Source organism: Ranitomeya imitator, chromosome 1 (genome assembly GCF_032444005.1).
Source record: "Ranitomeya imitator isolate aRanImi1 chromosome 1, aRanImi1.pri, whole genome shotgun sequence".
Classification (NCBI taxonomy): domain Eukaryota; kingdom Metazoa; phylum Chordata; class Amphibia; order Anura; family Dendrobatidae; genus Ranitomeya; species Ranitomeya imitator.
In genome coordinates this window covers 129,149,440-129,170,836 of record NC_091282.1, presented here as the reverse complement: position 1 = coordinate 129,170,836, position 21,397 = coordinate 129,149,440, and the positions used below count along the sequence as shown (strand labels likewise).

At 43.5% G+C, this 21,397-nt stretch overlaps 1 protein-coding gene across 6 annotated transcripts in view; it reads right to left on the bottom strand.

The window, feature by feature from the left end:
- PPIH (peptidylprolyl isomerase H) overlaps positions 1-21,397 on the bottom strand; it is an 82,851-nt gene extending 61,454 nt beyond the window's left edge. For 5 of the 6 annotated variants that reach the window (XR_011318312.1, XM_069750766.1, XM_069750789.1 and 2 more), the window contains exons 1-4: positions 8,589-8,737; positions 4,845-4,909; positions 3,521-3,544; positions 1,868-1,912 (exon numbers count right to left, since the gene is read on the bottom strand). Coding sequence is in view for 5 of the 6 variants with exons in the window: in XM_069750766.1 (XP_069606867.1) it covers positions 1,868-1,912; positions 3,521-3,544; positions 4,845-4,909; positions 8,589-8,654 (200 nt within the window). In the remaining variant the exon portion in view is untranslated. Of the gene's footprint in view, positions 1-1,867; positions 1,913-3,520; positions 3,545-4,844; positions 4,910-8,588; positions 8,738-21,009 lie in introns of those variants that run through there. The other variant, XM_069750803.1, reaches the window with a different exon arrangement.

Sequence of the window (21,397 nt, the reverse complement as noted above, 5' to 3'; positions counted from 1 at the left end):
GCCTAAGTGTCACCCAGATCGGTGGGTCTCGGAAAAAGGTGCGGCCGCAGGTGGAGAAGTGCGGCCGTAGAAATAGCAGTGCGGCTGCCAGTAAGGCACCGCGCTGCTCAAAAGGAAAACTGCGCAGGAAACGTAGGGGGATCCACAGGGCCCCCTAACTGATAGGGGCACAAATACTCACCTAACTTCCCACGCCGTCGGTACTAACCTTAAGAAGTGGAAGGTATTAGACGTCCGTGTAGGTGGTGAAGGACGTCCTCGTCTCCTCCGACCGACAGGCTCTGGTGGGCGAGTGGGTGGGGGACGGAGCCAGGACCGGACTTCTGAGCACGCTTCTGTGCCAGGATCTTGGTCCTGCTGTGGGATCTATGAGGATACGGGGTGGCAGTACACGCCGTACTCATAGTCCATAATGTGGGAGTACAGGTGTGACTGTTCACCCTGTATCCCTCCGGAAACCTGAAAAGGAAAGACGCACATTGAGGTAGATAAGGGTCTAATGAAAGACCCGTGTCCACCTCCTACTGACACTAAGCTAAACTGAAGAGTATAATGCCAGTCGGTGGGGTGTACACTGCAGAGGAGGAGCTAACTTTTTTATTTGCATAGTGTCAGCCTCCTAGTGGCAGCAGCATACACCCATGGTTCCTGTGTCCCCCAATGAGAGGCGATAAAGAAAAAATAAATTTTGTAAATTTCTTTGAAAAAATGAAAAATTGCTGCTACATTTTTAAACCTCCTAAACTGCTAACAAAATAAAATAATATTTTACAAATGGTCCTGATGTAAAGCAGACATGTGGGAAATGTTATTTATTAATGGTTTGCTGTGGTATGACCATCTGGATTAAAGGGATAATCATTCAAATTTAGAAAATTGCTAATTTTTTAACATTTTTCTCAAATTTTTGATATTTTTTATAAATAAACACAAAAAATGTTGAACAAAATTTACCATTATCATAAAGTATAATGTGTCACGAAAAAACAATCTCAAAATCACTGGGATTTGTTGAAGCGTTGCAGAGTTATTACCACATAAAGTGACACTGGTCAGATTTCAAAAATTTGGCTCGGTCACTAAGGGGTTAAATGAGTTTTCCCTTCTTATAAAAAGTTATAAGATACTAGCATATACAGTGGGGAAAACGAGTATCTGATACACTGATGATTGTGCAAGTTTTCTCAACTACAAAGAATAGAGAGGTCTGTAATTTTTATTGTAGGTAAAGAAAACCTAGCAGGTCTATGAGAGCCAGAATTTCATGCAATAAAATGCAAATTACATATGTAAAAATCATACAATGTGATTTTCTGTTTTTTTTTATTTTTACATTCTCTCACAGGTGAAGTGTACCTACGATAAAAATTACAACCCTCTCCATTCTTTGTGGGTGGGAAAACTTGTCTTCCCCACTGTACTACCGCTTTATGATTGTGGGGTTCCGAACGCTGAGTCCCGAAAGCGGAGGAGACACATCACCAACATCCAGTTCCCTTTTTCCCTTGCATAGTGGGCTTTCAATCACCTGGTTTTGCTAGGTATTCCATAAAGGCCAGTTGCTACTTTGCATGGCAACTGGCGGGCAGCGGCACCGTCTCCACGTGTGACCTGCGGGCAGCACGCTCCTGCTGAAAACTATGCAACCCAACAGGTATCAGCAAATGTGACCTTAATGGCCCTGCTCATCTCTTGTAGCAGAAGTGAGTGGACCTTCCCAGTAACACTCATGAAATACAACCCCTATGTGTTCGTAATAATGCTAAAAGTCTAGAGCCCAGACACAATGTCCAGGGAAGGGACCTGTGAGGAGAAAAAAACCCTAGCAGCCGTAACATACAAAAGACAATTACTGACAGACACATACCTGTGGAAAGTGCTTCCCTTATATCCTATGGGAACACCGTCCTTTCTGTAAGACAACAAGTAACGCTCTTCATTTACCACTGTATTTTGAGTCTGTGCTAAAGACCAAGAGACACCTTTATCTTCAGTCTATTCAGCACCGATACCTCTGCACAACACATAGTAATGGTAGGTTAATGATGGTGGATCCCCGATTAGTCAGGTCCGACCGAGAATCTGATGTGGTGGTTATCTAAGAACCCTCTCAGTCATCCAATGTAGAAAAGGTAAAGGGTTTGTCCAAATTCTTTGCTGTATTATGTCCCTCCTAAAATAATATATAATCCTCTTACGTAGACATGTGTTTTCCTAAGCCACATATGGTAATGGAGAATTACAAAACCTGTAACTACTGCTGTCGCACAGGTTACCGTCTACTGCTGCAGTCAGCGGCGGTTGATTTATAAGCAAAGGGCACACTGCTGCTCCCCCAATGCCACAGAGGTAAAACAGCCTCTGTGTCACGAGTTTTCCGCGACAGAGAGGAGCCAGAAGACCACAGTGTCTGATTTCTCCTACCTCTGCACTGTTTAGAAGCACTTCACCTTCATATTAAACTCTGCAGGTTTCTTTTAGCAGTGCAAGGGTTAATCTGCTCAGTTGAGAGCTCTTGGAAGCTTTCCTGCATTAAGGCTCTCAGCTGTTCACTGTTAGCCATTCCCGTCTCCTACATATTATGGGCCCTGACTAGCACTCATGGTAAGAGAAAGCTTATGCTGCATGGATAGGAGTTGGTGGTTTGTGGTTACTGTTTGAGATGTTTGGTGGGTTTATCTGACACTGTTGCTAGGTTTTGGGTGTGTGCTAATTCCCCTCCTTCTCCTACTTTGGTTTTAGCCCATCCTCCACTCCCTGGTGTATACCTTTTGTTTGTGTGAGTATATTTGTATGATTGGTATTTTCCTTTATCTCTGTTTGTATTATCTTGTTGGTCTGGTTGGTGTACTAAGGTACTCCTACTACTCCTCCCCTTCCCTGGGTGGGGGAGAAGGGTAAAGACTGAGGGTGGATTCAGGAGCTAAGGCAAGGTATGTGACCCTGGCATCTTCACCATCAGAAGTAATCCAGGGAACAGGGCGAGCTAGAGTGCTTCTAGTGTTAGGGACAAGGAAGGAGCCCGACAACAGAGTTGTGACACTCTGCTTACAGACCGGTGCCGAGACCATTCCACTGGTCCAAACTGTAGATCATCATGAGTGCACTGCCCCCAGCAAGCAATGAGGCTTGTGAGCAGTGCGCTCCCGAAAATAATAAAAAGAGAAAAGCCCTTTAAGGTGGCCATGCACTATACATAATTGCCAGAGGAACATTACTCAGCTGACGGCTATTTCTCCCAATCCCTCATACTTAGCCGTGGGTGTACCTGCTCCTAACAGGGAGATTGGAATAAGTGATTGCCATCAATCTTTGGCACTGATTTATTTCCAGCAATAACAAAAGGATAGCGCATGTTGAAATCAAACATGTCAAATCCTCCATGTCCCTGAAATCTGCCATTGGTGGAGATTTTGAACACATACCCTAAGCTTCCAGTCACGCCTCACACACTTCCACTGATGCATAATGAAGACGATACAGTATATACATAAATGGCTGACAGATAATACATACAGACCTGAACTCTCCAGTGCAAAACTGCCTGGAAAAAGAAAATATATAATTATTATCAGCAATATATTCATCTTGTAGATTAGAGTGTAGAGGTTTAATTTATAGCTCTTAGTATTAATGTCTTACTAGTTATGAATGCTGCAGAGAGAAAAAACATATAGTATATGTATATATAATAAGTGAGCAGAACTAGGTTTCATGTGTGCCCTGTATGGTGGCTCCATAATGTAAAGTATTAGGGCTCCTCCACATGGCAGAGCTGACAGCATGTGTGCCCAGTATGGCGCCTCCATACAGCACAGTATTAGGGCTCCTCCACATGGCAGGGCTGACAGCATGTGTGCCGCAGTATGGCGCCTCCATACAGCACAGTATTAGGGCTCCTCCACATGGCAAAGCTGACAGCATGTGTGCCGCAGTATGGCGCCTCGATACAGCACAGTATTGGGGCTCGTGCACATAGCTGGACTGACTGCATGTGTGCCCAGTATGGCGCCTCCACACAGCACAATATTAGGGCTCCTCCACATGGCTGGGCTGACTGCATGTGTGCCGCAGTATGGCGCCTCCATAAGGCACAGTATTAGGGCTCCTGCACATGGCATGCCTGACAGCATGTGTGCCGCAATATGGCGCCTCCATAAGGCACAGTATTAGGGCTCCTGCACATGGCATGCCTGACAGCATGTGTGCCGCAGTATGGCGCCTCCATACAGCACAGTATTGGGGCTCCTGCACATGGCTGGGCTGACAGCATGTTTGCAGCAGTATGGCGCCTCCATACGGCACAGTATTTGAGCTTCTGTACATGATTATATTTTATGTCCAAGTGTTATTAAACAAAACATCGAATTGCACTGGGACCAATGTCAGTCTATGGGGCTGTGCATATTTCAGATTTTTTCCCTCAGTGAGCTGGTTCAAAAAAAAAAAAAAAAAAAAATCACTGCCTGAGTTTGGTTTGATATTCGGATGGTATTCTGCCATGTAATTCATCGCTCTGCTCTCTGATGACATCTGTCTGCAGTCCGATGTCAGTGCACATACAGAATGAAGAAGATGGAGACATTTTTGTCCTCCATTTTTCCTCATCCAAGGGAATCGAATCACACATGGATCAGTGTGGTCAGCGTTTGATCTGAGTGTCACTTGCATAGTCTGCCCGATGAGACCACACGCTGGTGTGCGCCTGCCCTCACAGGGATATTCCCACATCTCTCTATGGGAGGACATCCCAGTAACAGGTCCCCCAGTACAGCTTGCCACGATGAGGCTGCTTGGAGCTGTAACACTGCAGCGTGCAGCCAGGGTGGTATATTTAGCATTACCTAAAATTTTCTGCTGTTTTGGGGATGACATCTGCAAAGAGCTCCACCTTCATCCGCCCAACTTCCTAAATGTACAGAAAAAACAAACAAAACATAATTATTTATTTTTATACAATGTAATGTAAGGTGCTGCCCCCCGCAGGGTTACTACCTACCTACCTGCCTGTTGTGCCCGACGCCGTTCTTCCCTTGCACATAGTGGTCATAGACTGCTCCTGCCGGCGATACAGCAGTCTCTGCTGACATCATGCAGACAGGGCAGCGGTTCCTTTTCTGCCTCTGCTGACGAGACAGGGCATGACTTCTGATGTCATTCTGATTGACAGGTGACTCCCCCCAGATAGGCAGCCGAGATTTGGCTGTCAATCAGAATGACGCTGGGAGTCCCACCCTGACAACAGAGCGGAGCAGGAAAGAAGCCTCAGCTCTGTAGGTGTGACGTCAGCAGAGGCAGCTGAATCCCCGGCAGGAGCGGTTCTGTGCCGGGGTAGGACTGCGCCGAGCACAAACGCCAGGTAAGTAGTAACTATCTGCCTGATAGCTCTTAGACACATATTTTGTTTTGTCATAAAGTTGCAGATATCTCCTTTAACCCTCCGTCACATACAATATTCGGACTAACGAGTTCACATACAATGTGCCTGTCAGGCGCCTGCTGGAAAAATACCTATAATATCCAATGTTTGCAATTTCAGTGCTCTAAAAGTGATCAGTGACCTTCATAGGGATGTAATAAAAGAGACTACACATAATCAGTTGCAAAAAAAAACATTTACTTAACATAAAACTAATAACTATGAAATACAAACTTTTCAAAACTCCCGCCAAATAGTCCCCCAGTTCGACTCTCTCAAAAAAATGTACAAAGAAAATTTTTGAACCCAAACTTAATTTTAAGGTACCTTAAGTACTATTAAAAACATATTCAATCAGAAGTAGATGCTGAGGTTTCCCCAGAAGAGTCACACTTGCAGAGCAAATAGCAAAAATTACACACCATTTTTGCATGTGTCAGGCAAATTGCTTTATGACATTTGAGACATTCATAATTTGAAAGCCTTCTGGTTCCGCTTTCCGTTTGGCAGGTGGTGCATCTCCTTCTTTTGTGAGGTGGTGCAGATGGTGACTTTTCACCATCATCTTCTGGGCGGAACCTTTTGAGCTGAACTTGAAGGGGAGAGGGCATGCCGATTGTTTTCACGCTTCTCCTGCGTAGCTCTCCAAGTACTAGTTCATGGGCCAATTTTTTCAGATACAATCGTCTACGGAGTGGTTCAAGCTTGTTTTCAAGATAAATTACTTGTGAATTTATACCACCCAAATTCAACATAGCAAAAAATATGACCATTGGCCAGCGTTTGATGTTTCTGCTGACGTTGAAAGTGGAGCACATCTGATCTGCTGTATCCACACCCCCTTTGGTGGCATTGTAAAATGTAATTATCTCCGGGTTTTTTTCTGCCCCAGTCCCAGGATCGATGGCAGCATCATCATGAAGTGTTGATAGAAGAAGTACGATTTTTTTGGCATGTGGTACATAGGAAACTAAAGCCTTTCCATTATGGAATGCAAACATGCTGCTGTACTGTTGTCTCTCTTTCACACTTACAAACTGTGGCGGCAATTCCCTTTTGTTTTTTCTTACAGTTCCCACATATGACAGCTTCTGAATTTTCAGATAATCAATCAGATCACAACTTGTAAACCAATTGTCAGCTGTAATATTGCGACCCGATCCAAATAAGGGTTCAGCCAGTCTTTTTACAACATCAATGGGTTTGTTGCTCACACAGTAAGGACCTTCTGGTTGTTTTCATGCATAAACTTCCAGGTTGTAAGTGTAGGTCTTACTGGCATCAACAAGGGCATAAATTTTTATTCCATATTTGTTTGGCTTTGATGGAATATATTGACGAAAGGCACATCTACCACGAAAACCAGGGAGCATTTCGTCAATAGTGAGATTCTCTCCAGGGTAATAACTTTGTTTACAGTTTACAACAAATTTTTGAAATATATCACGAATTGGAGCAAGTCGGTCATGTGTTTTGCGTTCGGTTCGGGTAGTTCTGTCGTCAAACCGAAGGCAACAAATTAGAATCTTGAATCTGTTTATGGACATAACAAGGCTAAATTTTTCAACTCCATCCCCATCTTTACCCCAAAGTTCCTCCAAACTTTGTCTATTTGCCCTATAAGCTCCTGCAAGGTACAGTAATCCAAAAAAAGCACGCAGTTCTATTTCATCTGTGGGCTTGATGGTTCTGTTGCAGATGTACTTGTCCTTTATAATGTCTATATATTGGTTGGTATATGTGACAATAGAGTCCAGAATGTCATCTGTAAATATACTGTTCCAGCATTCAACTGCAGTTTTTGCATTACGTGCAGTTCCTATTACTGCAGGAAGGTGAGTAATAATGTTTAAAGGTTCCCTACGTTTTTTCTGGAATGGCTTCTTGTTCCATTTAGTATTTTTATCTTTTCCAATATAATATGATCCAACTTCTTCATCCTCACCACTGTCACCATCTTGCTCTGTTTCAGAATCCAGGACACATTCTTCCACCTCATTATGAGAATCAATCTCACTTTCCTCTCCTAAATCCTCATTCAGTGTGAGGTCTCTATCATCTAACAGCATGTTTGTTACTTCCTCAACATCAAGTTGTTTGGATAAATTGTACATTTTCCTCTCCATTTCAGCAGATAATCTGAAGCAAGAGAAGGAATATGTTAGGGAACTACTGTATATGCCTGAGCAGCACACTTTCTTTTATAAAATCTCCCTTATTTCTATGAAATATCCTCACATTTTGTGCTATACATTCATAAAACAAGCTAAATAAACTATTGTGATGAATAAAAACATAAAATACCAACCTTACTGAATGTGACGTATTCACATACAATGAGCCTGAGAGATCTGTGCAGCTATATCCTCTCCCCTGAAGCTCTGAAATCCAACTGTGATATCAGGTTTCACAGACCTTCAAGAGACAGGAGACTACCTGGAGGGAGGGGGTTTCCTCACAATCTGGTGAGGAAGGAGAAATGAAAGTAAAAGAGAAGCGCCTGTCAGATCAGTTGTATGTGACGGAGGGTTAAAGGAGGGGATTCTCATTATAAGAGACTCTTAAAGGGGTTGTCATATCGGGTCATTCCTGACCACTTCAGGAAAACACTGCCAATCTATTTTCTGGCTTTGCTGGCGGTTTTGCGGCGATTGTTATTTTTTTATCTTTAGTTTATGAGGCTGAGGAACACGCAGGCTGCTGCTTTGCACGGCTTCACAGTTTCCGAACCCTGAAGTGTAAGGCGTCCTGTGCGGAGGATTAGAAACAGGTTTTGAGGCAGAATCTGCTTTAAAGATCACATAAAAGTATCTGGAGTGTGAGGAGAGCCGGATCGGAGCAGTCACCTTGGAGAACAGCATGACTTCAGGTAAAGTGTCAGCTCTGAGCCACAGCCTCACAAACAACAAACTGCAGGAATATAGGGGCAGTGTAATTGTGCTGGTACTTGTAGTCTCCAGCGCAAAGTGCTAATCCCAGTCCAATGAATGAAGGTCCCACTCTTCAGTGATTTCTATCCTCCCCATAATAACCATGATGCACTGTGATGGCAGCACCACTACACTGCATGCACATGCGTCACTACGGAGCCACATGGAGAACACAGCATCATGGCCGCAGCAGTCCCAGTGCTGGTCGCTCACTATGAGCAGAGCTGAGGTAATGTTACCTGCCCACCGATACTGATATCGAAGAACACGATTGGGTTGTTCGGATTGGAAGCCGAGAGCGCCATTTCTGTCTCGGGAGAGGGGAAATCCAAGCTACAGGACCTCTGCTGACGTCATGCCCATGTGGGGGTGATGTCACCGGAAGGGGCGGGGCCGTCGTATCTATCGCAAACCTGGTTACCAGGCAGCAGCGTTGTGCAATGTGCTGTGTGGAGATGAGATGTTTTGGGCTGCAGGGGGAAGGAAGGGGGGCTGTTACTCACATTGGTCTGGGGGGGGGGAAGGAGGGGTGCTGTTGCATTGGTCTCGGGGGTCTGTGGGGAAAGAAGGGGGTGCTGTTACATTGGTCTGGGGGGAGGGGTCTGTGGGGAAGGAGGGGGGGCTGATACATTGATCTGGGGGGTCTGTGTGGGGAAGGAGGGGGGGCTGATACATTGATCTGGGGGGTCTGTGTGGGGAAGGAGGGGGTGCTGGAGTTTACGCTTTTATTGGTAACAGTTTCGGGCACGTGACATTTTTTGATCGCTTTTTGTGAGGCAGAATGACCAAAAACCAGCTATTCATGAATTTCTTTTGGGGGAGGCGTTTATACCGTTCCGCGTTTGATAAAATGGATAAAGCAGTTTTATTCTTCGGGTCAGTACGATTACAGCGATACCTCATTTATATCATGTTTTTAGGTTTTGGCGCTTTTATACGATAATAGATTTTATAAAATAATTATTTTTGCATCGCTTTATTCTCAGGACTATAACTTTTTTATTTTTTTGCTGATGATGCTGCATGGCGGCTCGTTTTTTGCGGGACAAGATGACGTTTTCAGCGGTACCATGGTTATTTATATCCTTCTTTTTGATCACGTGTTATTCCACTTTTTGTTCGGTGGTATGATAATAAAGCGTTTTCTGCCTCTTTTTATGGTGATCACTGAAGGGGTTAAAGGGACACTGTCACCTGAATTTGGAGGGAACAATCTTCAGCCATGGAGGCGGGGTTTTTGGGCTTTTGATTCACCCTTTCCTTACCCGCTGGCTGCAATATTGGATTGAAGTTCATTCTCTGTCCTCCGTAGTACATGCCTGCACAAGGTGCAATCTTGCCTTGCGCAGGCGTGTACTATGGAGGACAGAGAATGAACTTCAATCCAATATTGCAGCCAGCGGGTAAGGAAAGGGTGAATCAAACACCCAAAAACCCCGCCTCCATGGCTGAAGATTGTTCCCTCCAAATTCAGGTGACAGTGTCCCTTTAACTAGTGGGACAATTTTAAAGGTCGGGTCGATACGAACGCAACAATACTAAATGTGTATTTTTATTGGTTTTTTTTTTTATTTAGACAAAAATGTATTTATTGGAACAATATATTTTTTTTTCTTTATTTAGGATTTTTTTTTTCTTACACACTTGTAAATATATATTTTTTTTTACTTCTTTACATTGCCCCAGGGGGGGGACATCACATTATAGTGACAGATCGCTGATCTGACACTTTGCAATGGACTGTGTCAGATCAGCGATCTGACAGGCAGTGCAGGGAGGCTTCCCTGCTCCTGCTCTGAGCAGATGCTTGGAAGCCACCTCCCTGCAGGACCCGGAAGGCCCCCCGCGGATATTTTGGATCTGGGCCTGCAGGGAGGAGGTAAGAGACCCTCGGAGCAACGTGATCACATCGCGTTGCTTCGAGCGTCTCAGGGAAGCATGCAGGGAGCCCCCTCCCTGCGCGATGCTTCCCTATGCCGCTGGAACACTGTGATCATACTTGATCGCAGTGTTCCGGAGGTTAATGTGCCAGGAGCGGTCCGTGACTGCTCCTGGCACATAGTGCCTGATGTCAGCTGTGATAATTAGCTGACACGCGGCAGCAATTGGCCGCGCTCCCCCCCGTGAGCGCTGCTGATTGCATATGACGTACTATCCCGTCGAGGTTCAGATAGGCCCAGGTCACCTCGACAGGATAGTACGTCTAATGTCAGAGAGGGGTTAATAAGTAACTGGTGTTTTTAAGGGTCTCACACGAAGTATACATGTCATTTAACTCCTTAAAAAAATCAGTTACTTATTAAAATTTGTGAAAATGAGTTGTTTGCCCATTTTGATGCCAATTCTGATGCCCAGAACCCATTTGGGCCAGGTTAGAGGGACCTGGGTTTGATGCAGGGCATCACTGTCTGTGTATTGTTAGGGTATGTCTCCACGTCCAGGATTGCATCAGGATTTGGTCAGTATTTTACATCAGTATTTGTAGCCAAAACCAGGAGTGGAACAAATAGAGGAAAAGTATAATAGAAACATATGCACCACTTCTGTATTTATCACCCACTCCTGGTTTTGGCTTACAAATACTGATGTAAAATCCTGAACGTGGACACATACCCTTAGGGTATGTTTCCACGGTCAGGATTGCATCAGAATTTGACGCAGGTAAAATCTGCACATGAGGTCACTGGCAGGTAACATGTGTTTCTTACATGCGTTTTTCATGCGGATCTGTGTGTGTTTTTGTAAGCTAAATAAAGTTATACAAAAAAGAATTGTGATGTCATTTCTTGTCCAACCTCTTTATTTACATACTCCATTGAATAATGTTTAGACACACAGATAGATCTATCTATCGTATCTTTAGCTCTATCTATTCATTATCTATCGTATCTATTGGTGATGAGTAGTGATGAGCGAATATACTCGTTACTTGAGATTTCTCCAGCATGCTCGGGGGTCCTCCGAGTATTTTTTAGTGCTTGGAGATTTAGTTTTTCTGGCCGCAGCTGAATGATTTACATCTGTTAGCCATCATAAGTACATGGGGGGATACCCTAGCAACCAGGCAACCCCCACATGTACTTATGCTGGCTAGCAGATGTAAATCATTCAGCTGCAGCAAGAAAAACTAAATCTCCGAGCACTAAAAAAATACTCGGAGGATTCCTGAGCATGCTCGAGAAATCTCAAGTAACGAGTATATTCACTCATCACAAGTATCTATCTATATATACTAGCTGAAGAGCCCGGCGTTGCCTGGGCATAGTAAATATCTGTGGTTAGTTATAGCACCTCACTTCTCTTATTTTCCCATCATGCCTCTCATTTTCTCCCTCTCTCCTCTCCTCTCATTCCCCCCTAACACTTGTCATTTCGACCTCACATCTGTCATTTTCCGATCACTCCACTATTTTCCCTCATTTCCTCTCATTTTGCAATCACACCTTTTCATTTTCACCTCACATTTTCATCTCAGTATATACATGTTTGTCATCTCCCTTATATATAGTATACACCTGTATGTCATCTCCTGTATATAGTATATACCTGTATGTCATCTCCCCTGTATATAGTATATACCTGCTGTGTGTCATCTCCCCTGTATATAGTATATACCTGTAGGTCATCTCCTCCTATATATAGTATATACCTGTAGGTCATCTCCTCCTGTATATAGTATATATCTGTGTCATCTCCTGTATATAGTATATACCTGTATGTCATCTTCTATATAGCATATACCTGTATGTCATCTCCTCCTGTATATACCTGTAGGTCATCTGCTCCTGTATATAGTATATACCTGTGTGTCATCTCCTCCTATACAGGTCCTCAAAAAATTAGCATATAGTGTTAAATTTCATTATTTACCATAATGTAATGATTACAATTAAACTTTCATATATTATAGATTCATTATCCACCAACTGAAATTTGTCAGGTCTTTTATTGTTTAAATACTGATGATTTTGGCATACAACTCCTGATAACCCAAAAAACCTGTCTCAATAAATTAGCATATTTCACCCATCCAATCAAATAAAAGTGTTTTTTAATAACAAACAAAAAACCCATCAAATAATAATGTTCAGTTATGCACTCAATACTTGGTCGGGAATCCTTTGGCAGAAATGACTGCTTCAATGCGGCGTGGCATGGAGGCAATCAGCCTGTGACACTGCTGAGATGTTATGGAGGCCCAGGATGCTTCAATAGCGGCCTTAAGCTCATCCAGAGTGTTGGATCTTGCGTCTCTCAACTTTCTCTTCACAATATCCCACAGATTCTCTATGGGGTTCAGGTCAGGAGAGTTGGCAGGCCAATTGAGCACAGTAATACCATGGTCAGTAAACCATTTACCAGTGGTTTTGGCACTGTGAGCAGGTGCCAGGTCGTGCTGAAAAATGAAATCTTCATCTCCATAAAGCATTTCAGCCGATGGAAGCATGAAGTGCTCCAAAATCTCCTGATAGCTAGCTGCATTGACCCTGCCCTTGATGAAACACAGTGGACCAACACCAGCAGCTGACATGGCACCCCACACCATCACTGACTGTGGGTACTTGACACTGGACTTCAGGCATTTTAACATAGTAACATAGTTAGTAAGGCCGAAAAAAGACATTTGTCCATCCAGTTCAGCCTATATTCCATCATAATAAATACCCAGATCTACGTCCTTCTACAGAACCTAATAATTGTATGATACAATATTGTTCTGCTCCAGGAAGACATCCAGGCCTCTCTTGAACCCCTCGACTGAGTTCGCCATCACCACCTCCTCAGGCAAGCAATTCCAGATTCTCACTGCCCTAACAGTAAAGAATCCTCTTCTATGTTGGTGGAAAAACCTTCTCTCCTCCAGACGCAAAGAATGCCCCCTTGTGCCCGTCACCTTCCTTGGTATAAACAGATCCTCAGCGAGATATTTGTATTGTCCCCTTATATACTTATACATGGTTATTAGATCGCCCCTCAGTCGTCTTTTTTCTAGACTAAATAATCCTAATTTCGCTAATCTATCTGGGTATTGTAGTTCTCCCATCCCCTTTATTAATTTTGTTGCCCTCCTTTGTACTCTCTCTAGTTCCATTATATCCTTCCTGAGCACCGGTGCCCAAAACTGGACACAGTACTCCATGTGCGGTCTAACTAGGGATTTGTACAGAGGCAGTATAATGCTCTCATCATGTGTATCCAGACCTCTTTTAATGCACCCCATGATCCCCATTTTGGCATTTCCTTCTCCCCAGTCTTCCTCCAGACTCTGGCACCTTGATTTCCGAATGACATGCAAAATTTGCTTTCATCAGAAAAAAGTACTTGGGACCACTTAGCAACAGTCCAGTGCTGCTTCTCTGTAGCCCAGGTCAGGCGCCTCTGCCGCTGTTTATGGTTCAAAAGTGGCTTTACCTGGGGAATGCGGCACCTGTAGCCCATTTCCTGCACACGCCTGTGCACGGTGGCTCTGGATGTTTCCACACCAGACTCAGTCCACCGCTTCCTCAGGTTCCCCAAGGTCTGGAATCGGTCCTTCTCCACAATCTTCCTCAGGGTCCGGTCTCCTCTTCTCGTTGTACAGCGTTTTCTGCCACATTGTTTCCTTCCAACAGACTTACCATTGAGGTGCCTTGATACAGCACTCTGGGAACAGCCTATTTGTTGAGAAATTTCTTTCTGGGTCTTACCCTCTTGCTTGAGGGTGTCAATGATGGCCTTCTTGACATCTGTCAGGTCGCTAGTCTTACCCATGATGGGGGTTTTGAGTAATGAACCAGGCAGGGAGTTTATAAAAGCCTCAGGTATCTTTTGCATGTGTTTAGAGTTAATTAGTTGATTCAGAAGATTAGGGTAATAGGTCGTTTAGAGAACCTTTTCTTGATATGCTAATTTATTGAGACAGGTTTTTTGGGTTATCAGGAGTTGTATGCCAAAATCATCAGTATTAAAACAATAAAAGACCTGACAAATTTCAGTTGGTGGATAATGAATCTATAATATATGAAAGTTTAATTGTAATCATTACATTATGGTAAATAATGAAATTTAACACTATATGCTAATTTTTTGAGAAGGACCTGTATATAGTATATACCTGTAGGTCATCTGCTCCTGTATATAGTATATACCTGTGTGTCATCTCCTCCTGTATATAGTATATACCTGTAGGTCATCTGCTCCTGTATATAGTATATACCTGTAGGTCATCTCCCCTGTATATAGTATATACCTGTAGGTCATCTCCTCCTGTATATAGTATATATCTGTGTGTCATCTCCTCCTGTATATAGTATATACCTGTGTGCCATCTCTCCTGTATATAGTATATACCTGTGTGTCATCTCCTGTATTAGACCGCATTCACACGTTATTTGGTCAGTATTTTTACCTCAGTATTTGTAAGCTAAATTGGCAACCTGATAAGTCCCCAGCCAACAGGAAGCCCTCCCCCTGGCAGTATATATTAGCTCACACATACACATAATAGACAGGTCATGTGACTGACAGCTGCCGTATTTCCTATATGGTACATTTGTTGCTCTTGTAGTTTGTCTGCTTATTAATCAGATTTTTATTTTTGAAGGATAATACCAGACTTGTGTGTGTTTTAGGGCGAGTTTCGTTTGTCAAGTTGTGTGTGTTGAGTTGTGTGTGGCGACATGCATGTAGCGACTTTTGTGAGATGAGTTTGGGGGGCAACATGCGTGTAGCAACTTTTTGTGTGTCGAGTTGCATGTGACAGGTTAGTGTAGCAAGTTGTGTGCAGCAAGTTTTGCGCATGGCGAGTTTTATGTGTAGTACCTTTTGAGTATGTGCAAGTTTTGTGTGAGGCAACTTTTGCATGTGTTGCAACTTTTGTGCATGTGGCAATTTTTCCGCGTGTGCAAGTTTTGCGTGTGGCGAGTTTTCCATGAGGTGAGTTCTGCACTTGTGGTGAGTTTTGCGTGAGCCTAGTTTTTGCATGTGGCGAGTTCTGAGCGGCGACTTTTGTGTTTCGACTTTTATGTGGCGAGGTTGGTGTATGTGTGGTGAAATGTGTGCTGAGGGTGATATGTGTTCAAGCACATTTTGTGTGTGTGTTCATATCCCCAGGTGTGGTGAGTATCCCCTGTCGGGGCCCCACCTTAGCAACTGTACGGTATATACTCTTTGGCGCCATCGCTCTCATTCTTTAAGTTCCCCTTGTTCACATCTGGCAGCTGTCAATTTGCCTCCAACACTTTTCCTTTCACTTTTTTCCCCCATTATGTAGATAGGGGCAAAATTGTTTGGTGAATTGGAACGCGCGGGGTTAAAATTTCGCCTCACAATATAGCCTATGACGCTCTCGGGGTCCAGATGTGTGACTGTGCAAAATTTTGTGGCTGTACCTGCGACGGTGCAGATGCCAATCCCGGACATACACACACACACACACACACAGCTTTATATAGTAGAGATATATATATATATATATATATATATCTCTATCTATTATCTAGAGATTATATATATATATATATATATATATATATATATATATATATATATATATATATATATATATATATATATATATATACAGTGGGGCAAAAAAGTATTTAGTCAGTCAGCAATAGTGCAAGTTCCACCACTTAAAAAGATGAGAGGCGTCTGTAATTTACAACATAGGTAGACCTCAACTATGGGAGACAAACTGAGAAAAAAAAATCCAGAAAATCACATTGTCTGTTTTTTTAACATTTTATTTGCATATTATGGTGGAAAATAAGTATTTGGTCAGAAACAAAATTTCATCTCAATACTTTGTAATATATCCTTTGTTGGCAATGACAGAGGTCAAACGTTTTCTGTAAGTCTTCACAAGGTTGCCACACACTGTTGTTGGTATGTTGGCCCATTCCTCCATGCAGATCTCCTCTAGAGCAGTGATGTTTTTGGCTTTTCACTTGGCAACACGGACCTTCAACTCCCTCCAAAGGTTTTCTATAGGGTTGAGATCTGGAGACTGGCTAGGCCACTCCAGGACCTTGAAATGCTTCTTACGAAGCCACTCCTTCGTTGCCCTGGCGGTGTGCTTTGGATCATTGTCATGTTGAAAGACCCAGCCACGTTTCATCTTCAATGCCCTTGCTGATGGAAGGAGGTTTGCACTCAAAATCTCACGATACATGGCCCCATTCATTCTTTTATGTACCCAGATCAGTCGTCCTGGCCCCTTTGCAGAGAAACAGCCCCAAAGCATGATGTTTCCACCACCATGCTTTACAGTAGGTATGGTGTTTGATGGATGCAACTCAGTATTCTTTTTCCTCCAAACATGACAAGTTGTGTTTCTACCAAACAGTTCCAGTTTGGTTTCATCAGATCATAGGACATTCTCCCAAAACTCCTCTGGATCATCCAAATGCTCTCTAGCAAACTTCAGACGGGCCCGGACATGTACTGGCTTAAGCAGTGGCACACGTCTGGCACTGCAGGATCTGAGTCCATGGTGGCGTAGTGTGTTACTTATGGTAGGCCTTGTTACATTGGTCCCAGCTCTCTGCAGTTCATTCACTAGGTTCCCCCGCGTGGTTCTGGGATTTTTGCTCACCGTTCTTGTGATCATTCTGACCCCACGAGGTGGGATTTTGCGTGGAGCCCCAGATCGAGGGAGATTATCAGTGGTCTTGTATGTCTTCCATTTTCTAATTATTGCTCCCACTGTTGATTTCTTCACTCCAAGCTGGTTGGCTATTGCAGATTCAGTCTTCCCAGCCTGGTGCAGGGCTACAATTTTGTTTCTGGTGTCCTTTGACAGCTCTTTGGTCTTCACCATAGTGGAGTTTGGAGTCAGACTGTTTGAGGGTGTGCACAGGTGTCTTTTTATACTGGTAACAAGGTTAAACAGGTGCCATTACTACAGGTAATGAGTGGAGGAAAGAGGAGACTCTTAAAGAAGAAGTTACAGGTCTGTGAGAGCCAGAAATCTTGATTGTTTGTTTCTGACCAAATACTTATTTTCCACCATAATATGCAAAAAAAATGATAAAAAAACAGACAATGTGATTTTCTGGATTTTTTTTTCTCAGTTTGTCTCCAATAGTTGAGGTCTACCTATGATGTAAATTACAGACGCCTCTCATCTTTTTAAGTGGTGGAACTTGCACTATTGCTGACTGACTAAATACTTTTTTGCCCCACTGTATATAGATATATCTCTATCTATAGAGATATATTTATAGATAGATATATCGGTACATAGATGACAGATAAATAGATAATACCAAGCCTGATGTTTAGTAATAAACATAATAAAATGTTAATAAAGAGTTAGGCCAGGATCACACATGCGAGAAACTCGCACGAGTCTCGCCTCAATACCTGGCACTGCCACCGGCACTCGGGACCGGAGAAAGTGGCTGCATGTACAGTGGGGCAAAAAAGTATTTAGTCAGTCAGCAATAGTGCAAGTTCCACCACTTAAAAAGATGAGAGGCGTCTTTAATTTACATCATAGGTAGACCTCAACTATGGGAGACAAACTGAGAAAAAAAAAATCCAGAAAATCACATTGTCTGTTTTTTTAACATTTTATTTGCATATTATGGTGAAAAATAAGTATTTGGTCAGAAACAAACAATCAAGATTTCTGGTTCTCACAGACCTGAAACTTCTTCTTTAAGAGTCTCCTCTTTCCTCCACTCATTACCTGTAGTAATGGCACCTGTTTAAACTTGTTATCAGTATAAAAAGACACCTGTGCACACCCTCAAACAGTCTGACTCCAAACTCCACTATGGTGAAGACCAAAGAGCTGTCAAAGGACACCAGAAACAAAATTGTAGCCCTGCACCAGGCTGGGAAGACTGAATCTGCAATAGCCAACCAGCTTGGAGTGAAGAAATCAACAGTGGGAGCAATAATTAGAAAATGGAAGACATACAAGACCACTGATAATCTCCCTCGATCTGGGGCAACAAGCAAAATCCAACCCTATGGGGTCAGAATGATCACAAGAACGGTGAGCAAAAATCCCAGAACCACACGGGGGGACCTAGTGAATGAACTGCAGAGAGCTGGGACCAATGTAACAAGGCCTACCATAAGTAACACACTACGCCACCATGGACTCAGATCCTGCAGTGCCAGACGTGTCCCACTGCTTAAGCCAGTACATGTCCGGGCCCGTCTGAAGTTTGCTAGAGAGCATTTGGATGATCCAGAGGAGTTTTGGGAGAATGTCCTATGGTCTGATGAAACCAAACTGGAACTGTTTGGTAGAAACACAACTTGTCGTGTTTGGAGGAAAAAGAATACTGAGTTGCATCCATCAAACACCATACCTACTGTAAAGCATGGTGGTGGAAACATCATGCTTTGGGGCTGTTTCTCTGCAAAGGGGCCAGGATGACTGATCCGGGTACATGAAAGAATGAATGGGGTCATGTATCGTGAGATTTTGAGTGCAAACCTCCTTCCATCAGCAAGGGCATTGAAGATGAAACGTGGCTGGGTCTTTCAACATGACAATGATCCAAAGCACACCACCAGGGCAACGAAGGAGTGGCTTCGTAAGAAGCATTTCAAGGTCCTGGAGTGGCCTAGCCAGTCTCCAGATCTCAACCCTATAGAAGACCTTTGGAGGGAGTTGAAAGTCCGTGTTGCCAAGCGAAAAGCCAAAAACATCACTGCTCTAGAGGAGATCTGCATGGAGGAATGGGCCAACATACCAACAACAGTGTGTGGCAACCTTGTGAAGACTTACAGAAAACGTTTGACCTCTGTCATTGCCAACAAAGGATATATTACAAAGTATTGAGATGAAATTTTGTTTCTGACCAAATACTTATTTTCCACCATAATATGCAAATAAAATGTTAAAAAAACAGACAATGTGATTTTCTGGATTTTTTTTTCTCAGTTTGTCTCCCATAGTTGAGGTCTACCTATGATGTAAATTACAGACGCCTCTCATCTTTTTAAGTGGTGGAACTTGCACTATTGCTGACTGACTAAATACTTTTTTGCCCCACTGTATTTCTGTGTAGCTGAACGCTCCAGTCCCGGCGGCAGTGATGGGTATTGAGGTGAGAGACTCGTGTGAGTTTCTCGCAAGTGTGACCCCGGCCTTAAAAGCAATATCTGTTTAATTTAAAAAAAAAAGTGAAAAAAAAAAAAAAATGCCGTGGGCTCCCGCACAATTTTCTGCGCCAGAGAGGTAAACCCAACGACTGGGGGACTGATGTTTGCAGCCTGGGAAGGGGTTAATGTCCATGGATCTTCCCAGGCAATAAATATCGGCCCGCAGCTGTATATTTAGCCTTTACTGGCTATAAAAACAGGGGGACCCCTCAAAAAAATTGACGTAGGTTCCCTTATAATTTATAGCCAGAAAGGCTACGCAGACAGCTGCGGGCTGATATTCATAGCCTAGAGAGGGACCATGGATATTGGCCCCCCCGGCTACAAATACCAGCCCCCCCAGAAATGGCGCATCAGTAAGATGCGCCAATTCCGGCGCTTAGTCTCTTTCTTCCCACTCCGGAGTAGTGGTGGGATATGGGGTAATAAGGGGTTAATGTCACCTTTGTAAGGTGACATTAAGCCGGCTTGGTAATGGAGAGGCGTCAATAAGATACCTACCATTACTAATCCAATAGATGTTAAAGGGTTAATAAAACACAGACACATGCAGAATAAAGTGTTTTAATGAAATAAAAAAAAAAATCACACAGTTTTGACCATATTTTTATTGTACGCTCAATCCATGTGATGCCGTCGTCTCCTGGAAAAAAATAAATAAATAATAAACCAACAGTATACTCCCTGAGTCCGACGTAGTCCTTAATAATGAGAGTATGTGCACACGTTTGCGTTATTTTCGTGATAAAAACGCATTAAAAAAAAACGCATAGATATGCACCCTATCATTTAGAATGATTTCTGTGCACATGATGCGTTTTTTTTCCGCAAAAAAAAAAAAAACGGATCGCGGTAAAAAAAGCAGCATGTTCATTAATTTTGCAGATTTCGCGTTTTTCCCGCTATTCTATGCATTGGGAAAAAACGCGCAAAAAACGCATGCGGATTTCTGGCAGAAATGTCCGGTTTTTGTCAGGAAATTTCTGCAAGAAATCCTGACGTGTGCACATACCCTTAGTGTCCCACGACGAGTCCAGCTCTGCTACATCTGGATGCCTGACATCCATACATAGCAGAGACTGTAGACGATCGCTGGAGATGACTCTCCAGCGATCACCTACACTACAGTGTTCTCACAATCAGCTGACCGTGAGAACCAGACTAGTGACCGGAGATAACCCCCGGTCACGGCAGTTCTCACGATAAGCCAAATGTTTACAAAACAGTGAGCAGTGTGCAGTGTGAGGATGCGATTTCCTCGCATCAAATTATCCGTGTGACATCCGTATGGCATCCGTACGAAATCTCGGCGGCTTGCAAAACGGACATAGATCGGATCCATGGCCTCAATTAGTAAAAACATATAAAGTCTATATATATTGTAAGATTACGCTACCTGAGTGTGTTGGGGGACACTCGCTTGGCAGCAGGCTAAACACTTCAGGCACGATATCTCACATAAATCTGGTTTATTAAACTTCATAAACCACATGACGTACAGTCCATTGCAATACATTCCATGATACAACAAGCACCTACAGTTTATGAAGGTACCTGACGGGAGCTCCTGCTCCACCTGCTGACTCCTTGTCAGTCCTCTGGGAAAGCTGCGTTACGGGGTTCACCAACTTGCCGGGCCGGCACACATCAGTCAGTCTAGAGCCACCGAAGGACTGTAGCTTCACCACACATCTGTCACTGGCTCTGCAGATCCCGATCCTCACCTCGTGCTATTCAGGGATCCGGTCCTACTCCCAGGACCTCCCAACACCCAGGTTACACAGGATCACACAGGTGGCCAGTCCGGGTACTATTCAGGACGTCCATCCCCAGCTGGGACCGTCCCATACCCAGGCCACCAGTAGCAAAGTCCCACCATGTGCTATTCAGGAAATCCCAGGATTATCCAACACAGGCTTCCAGGGCCTTGCACTTGCACCAT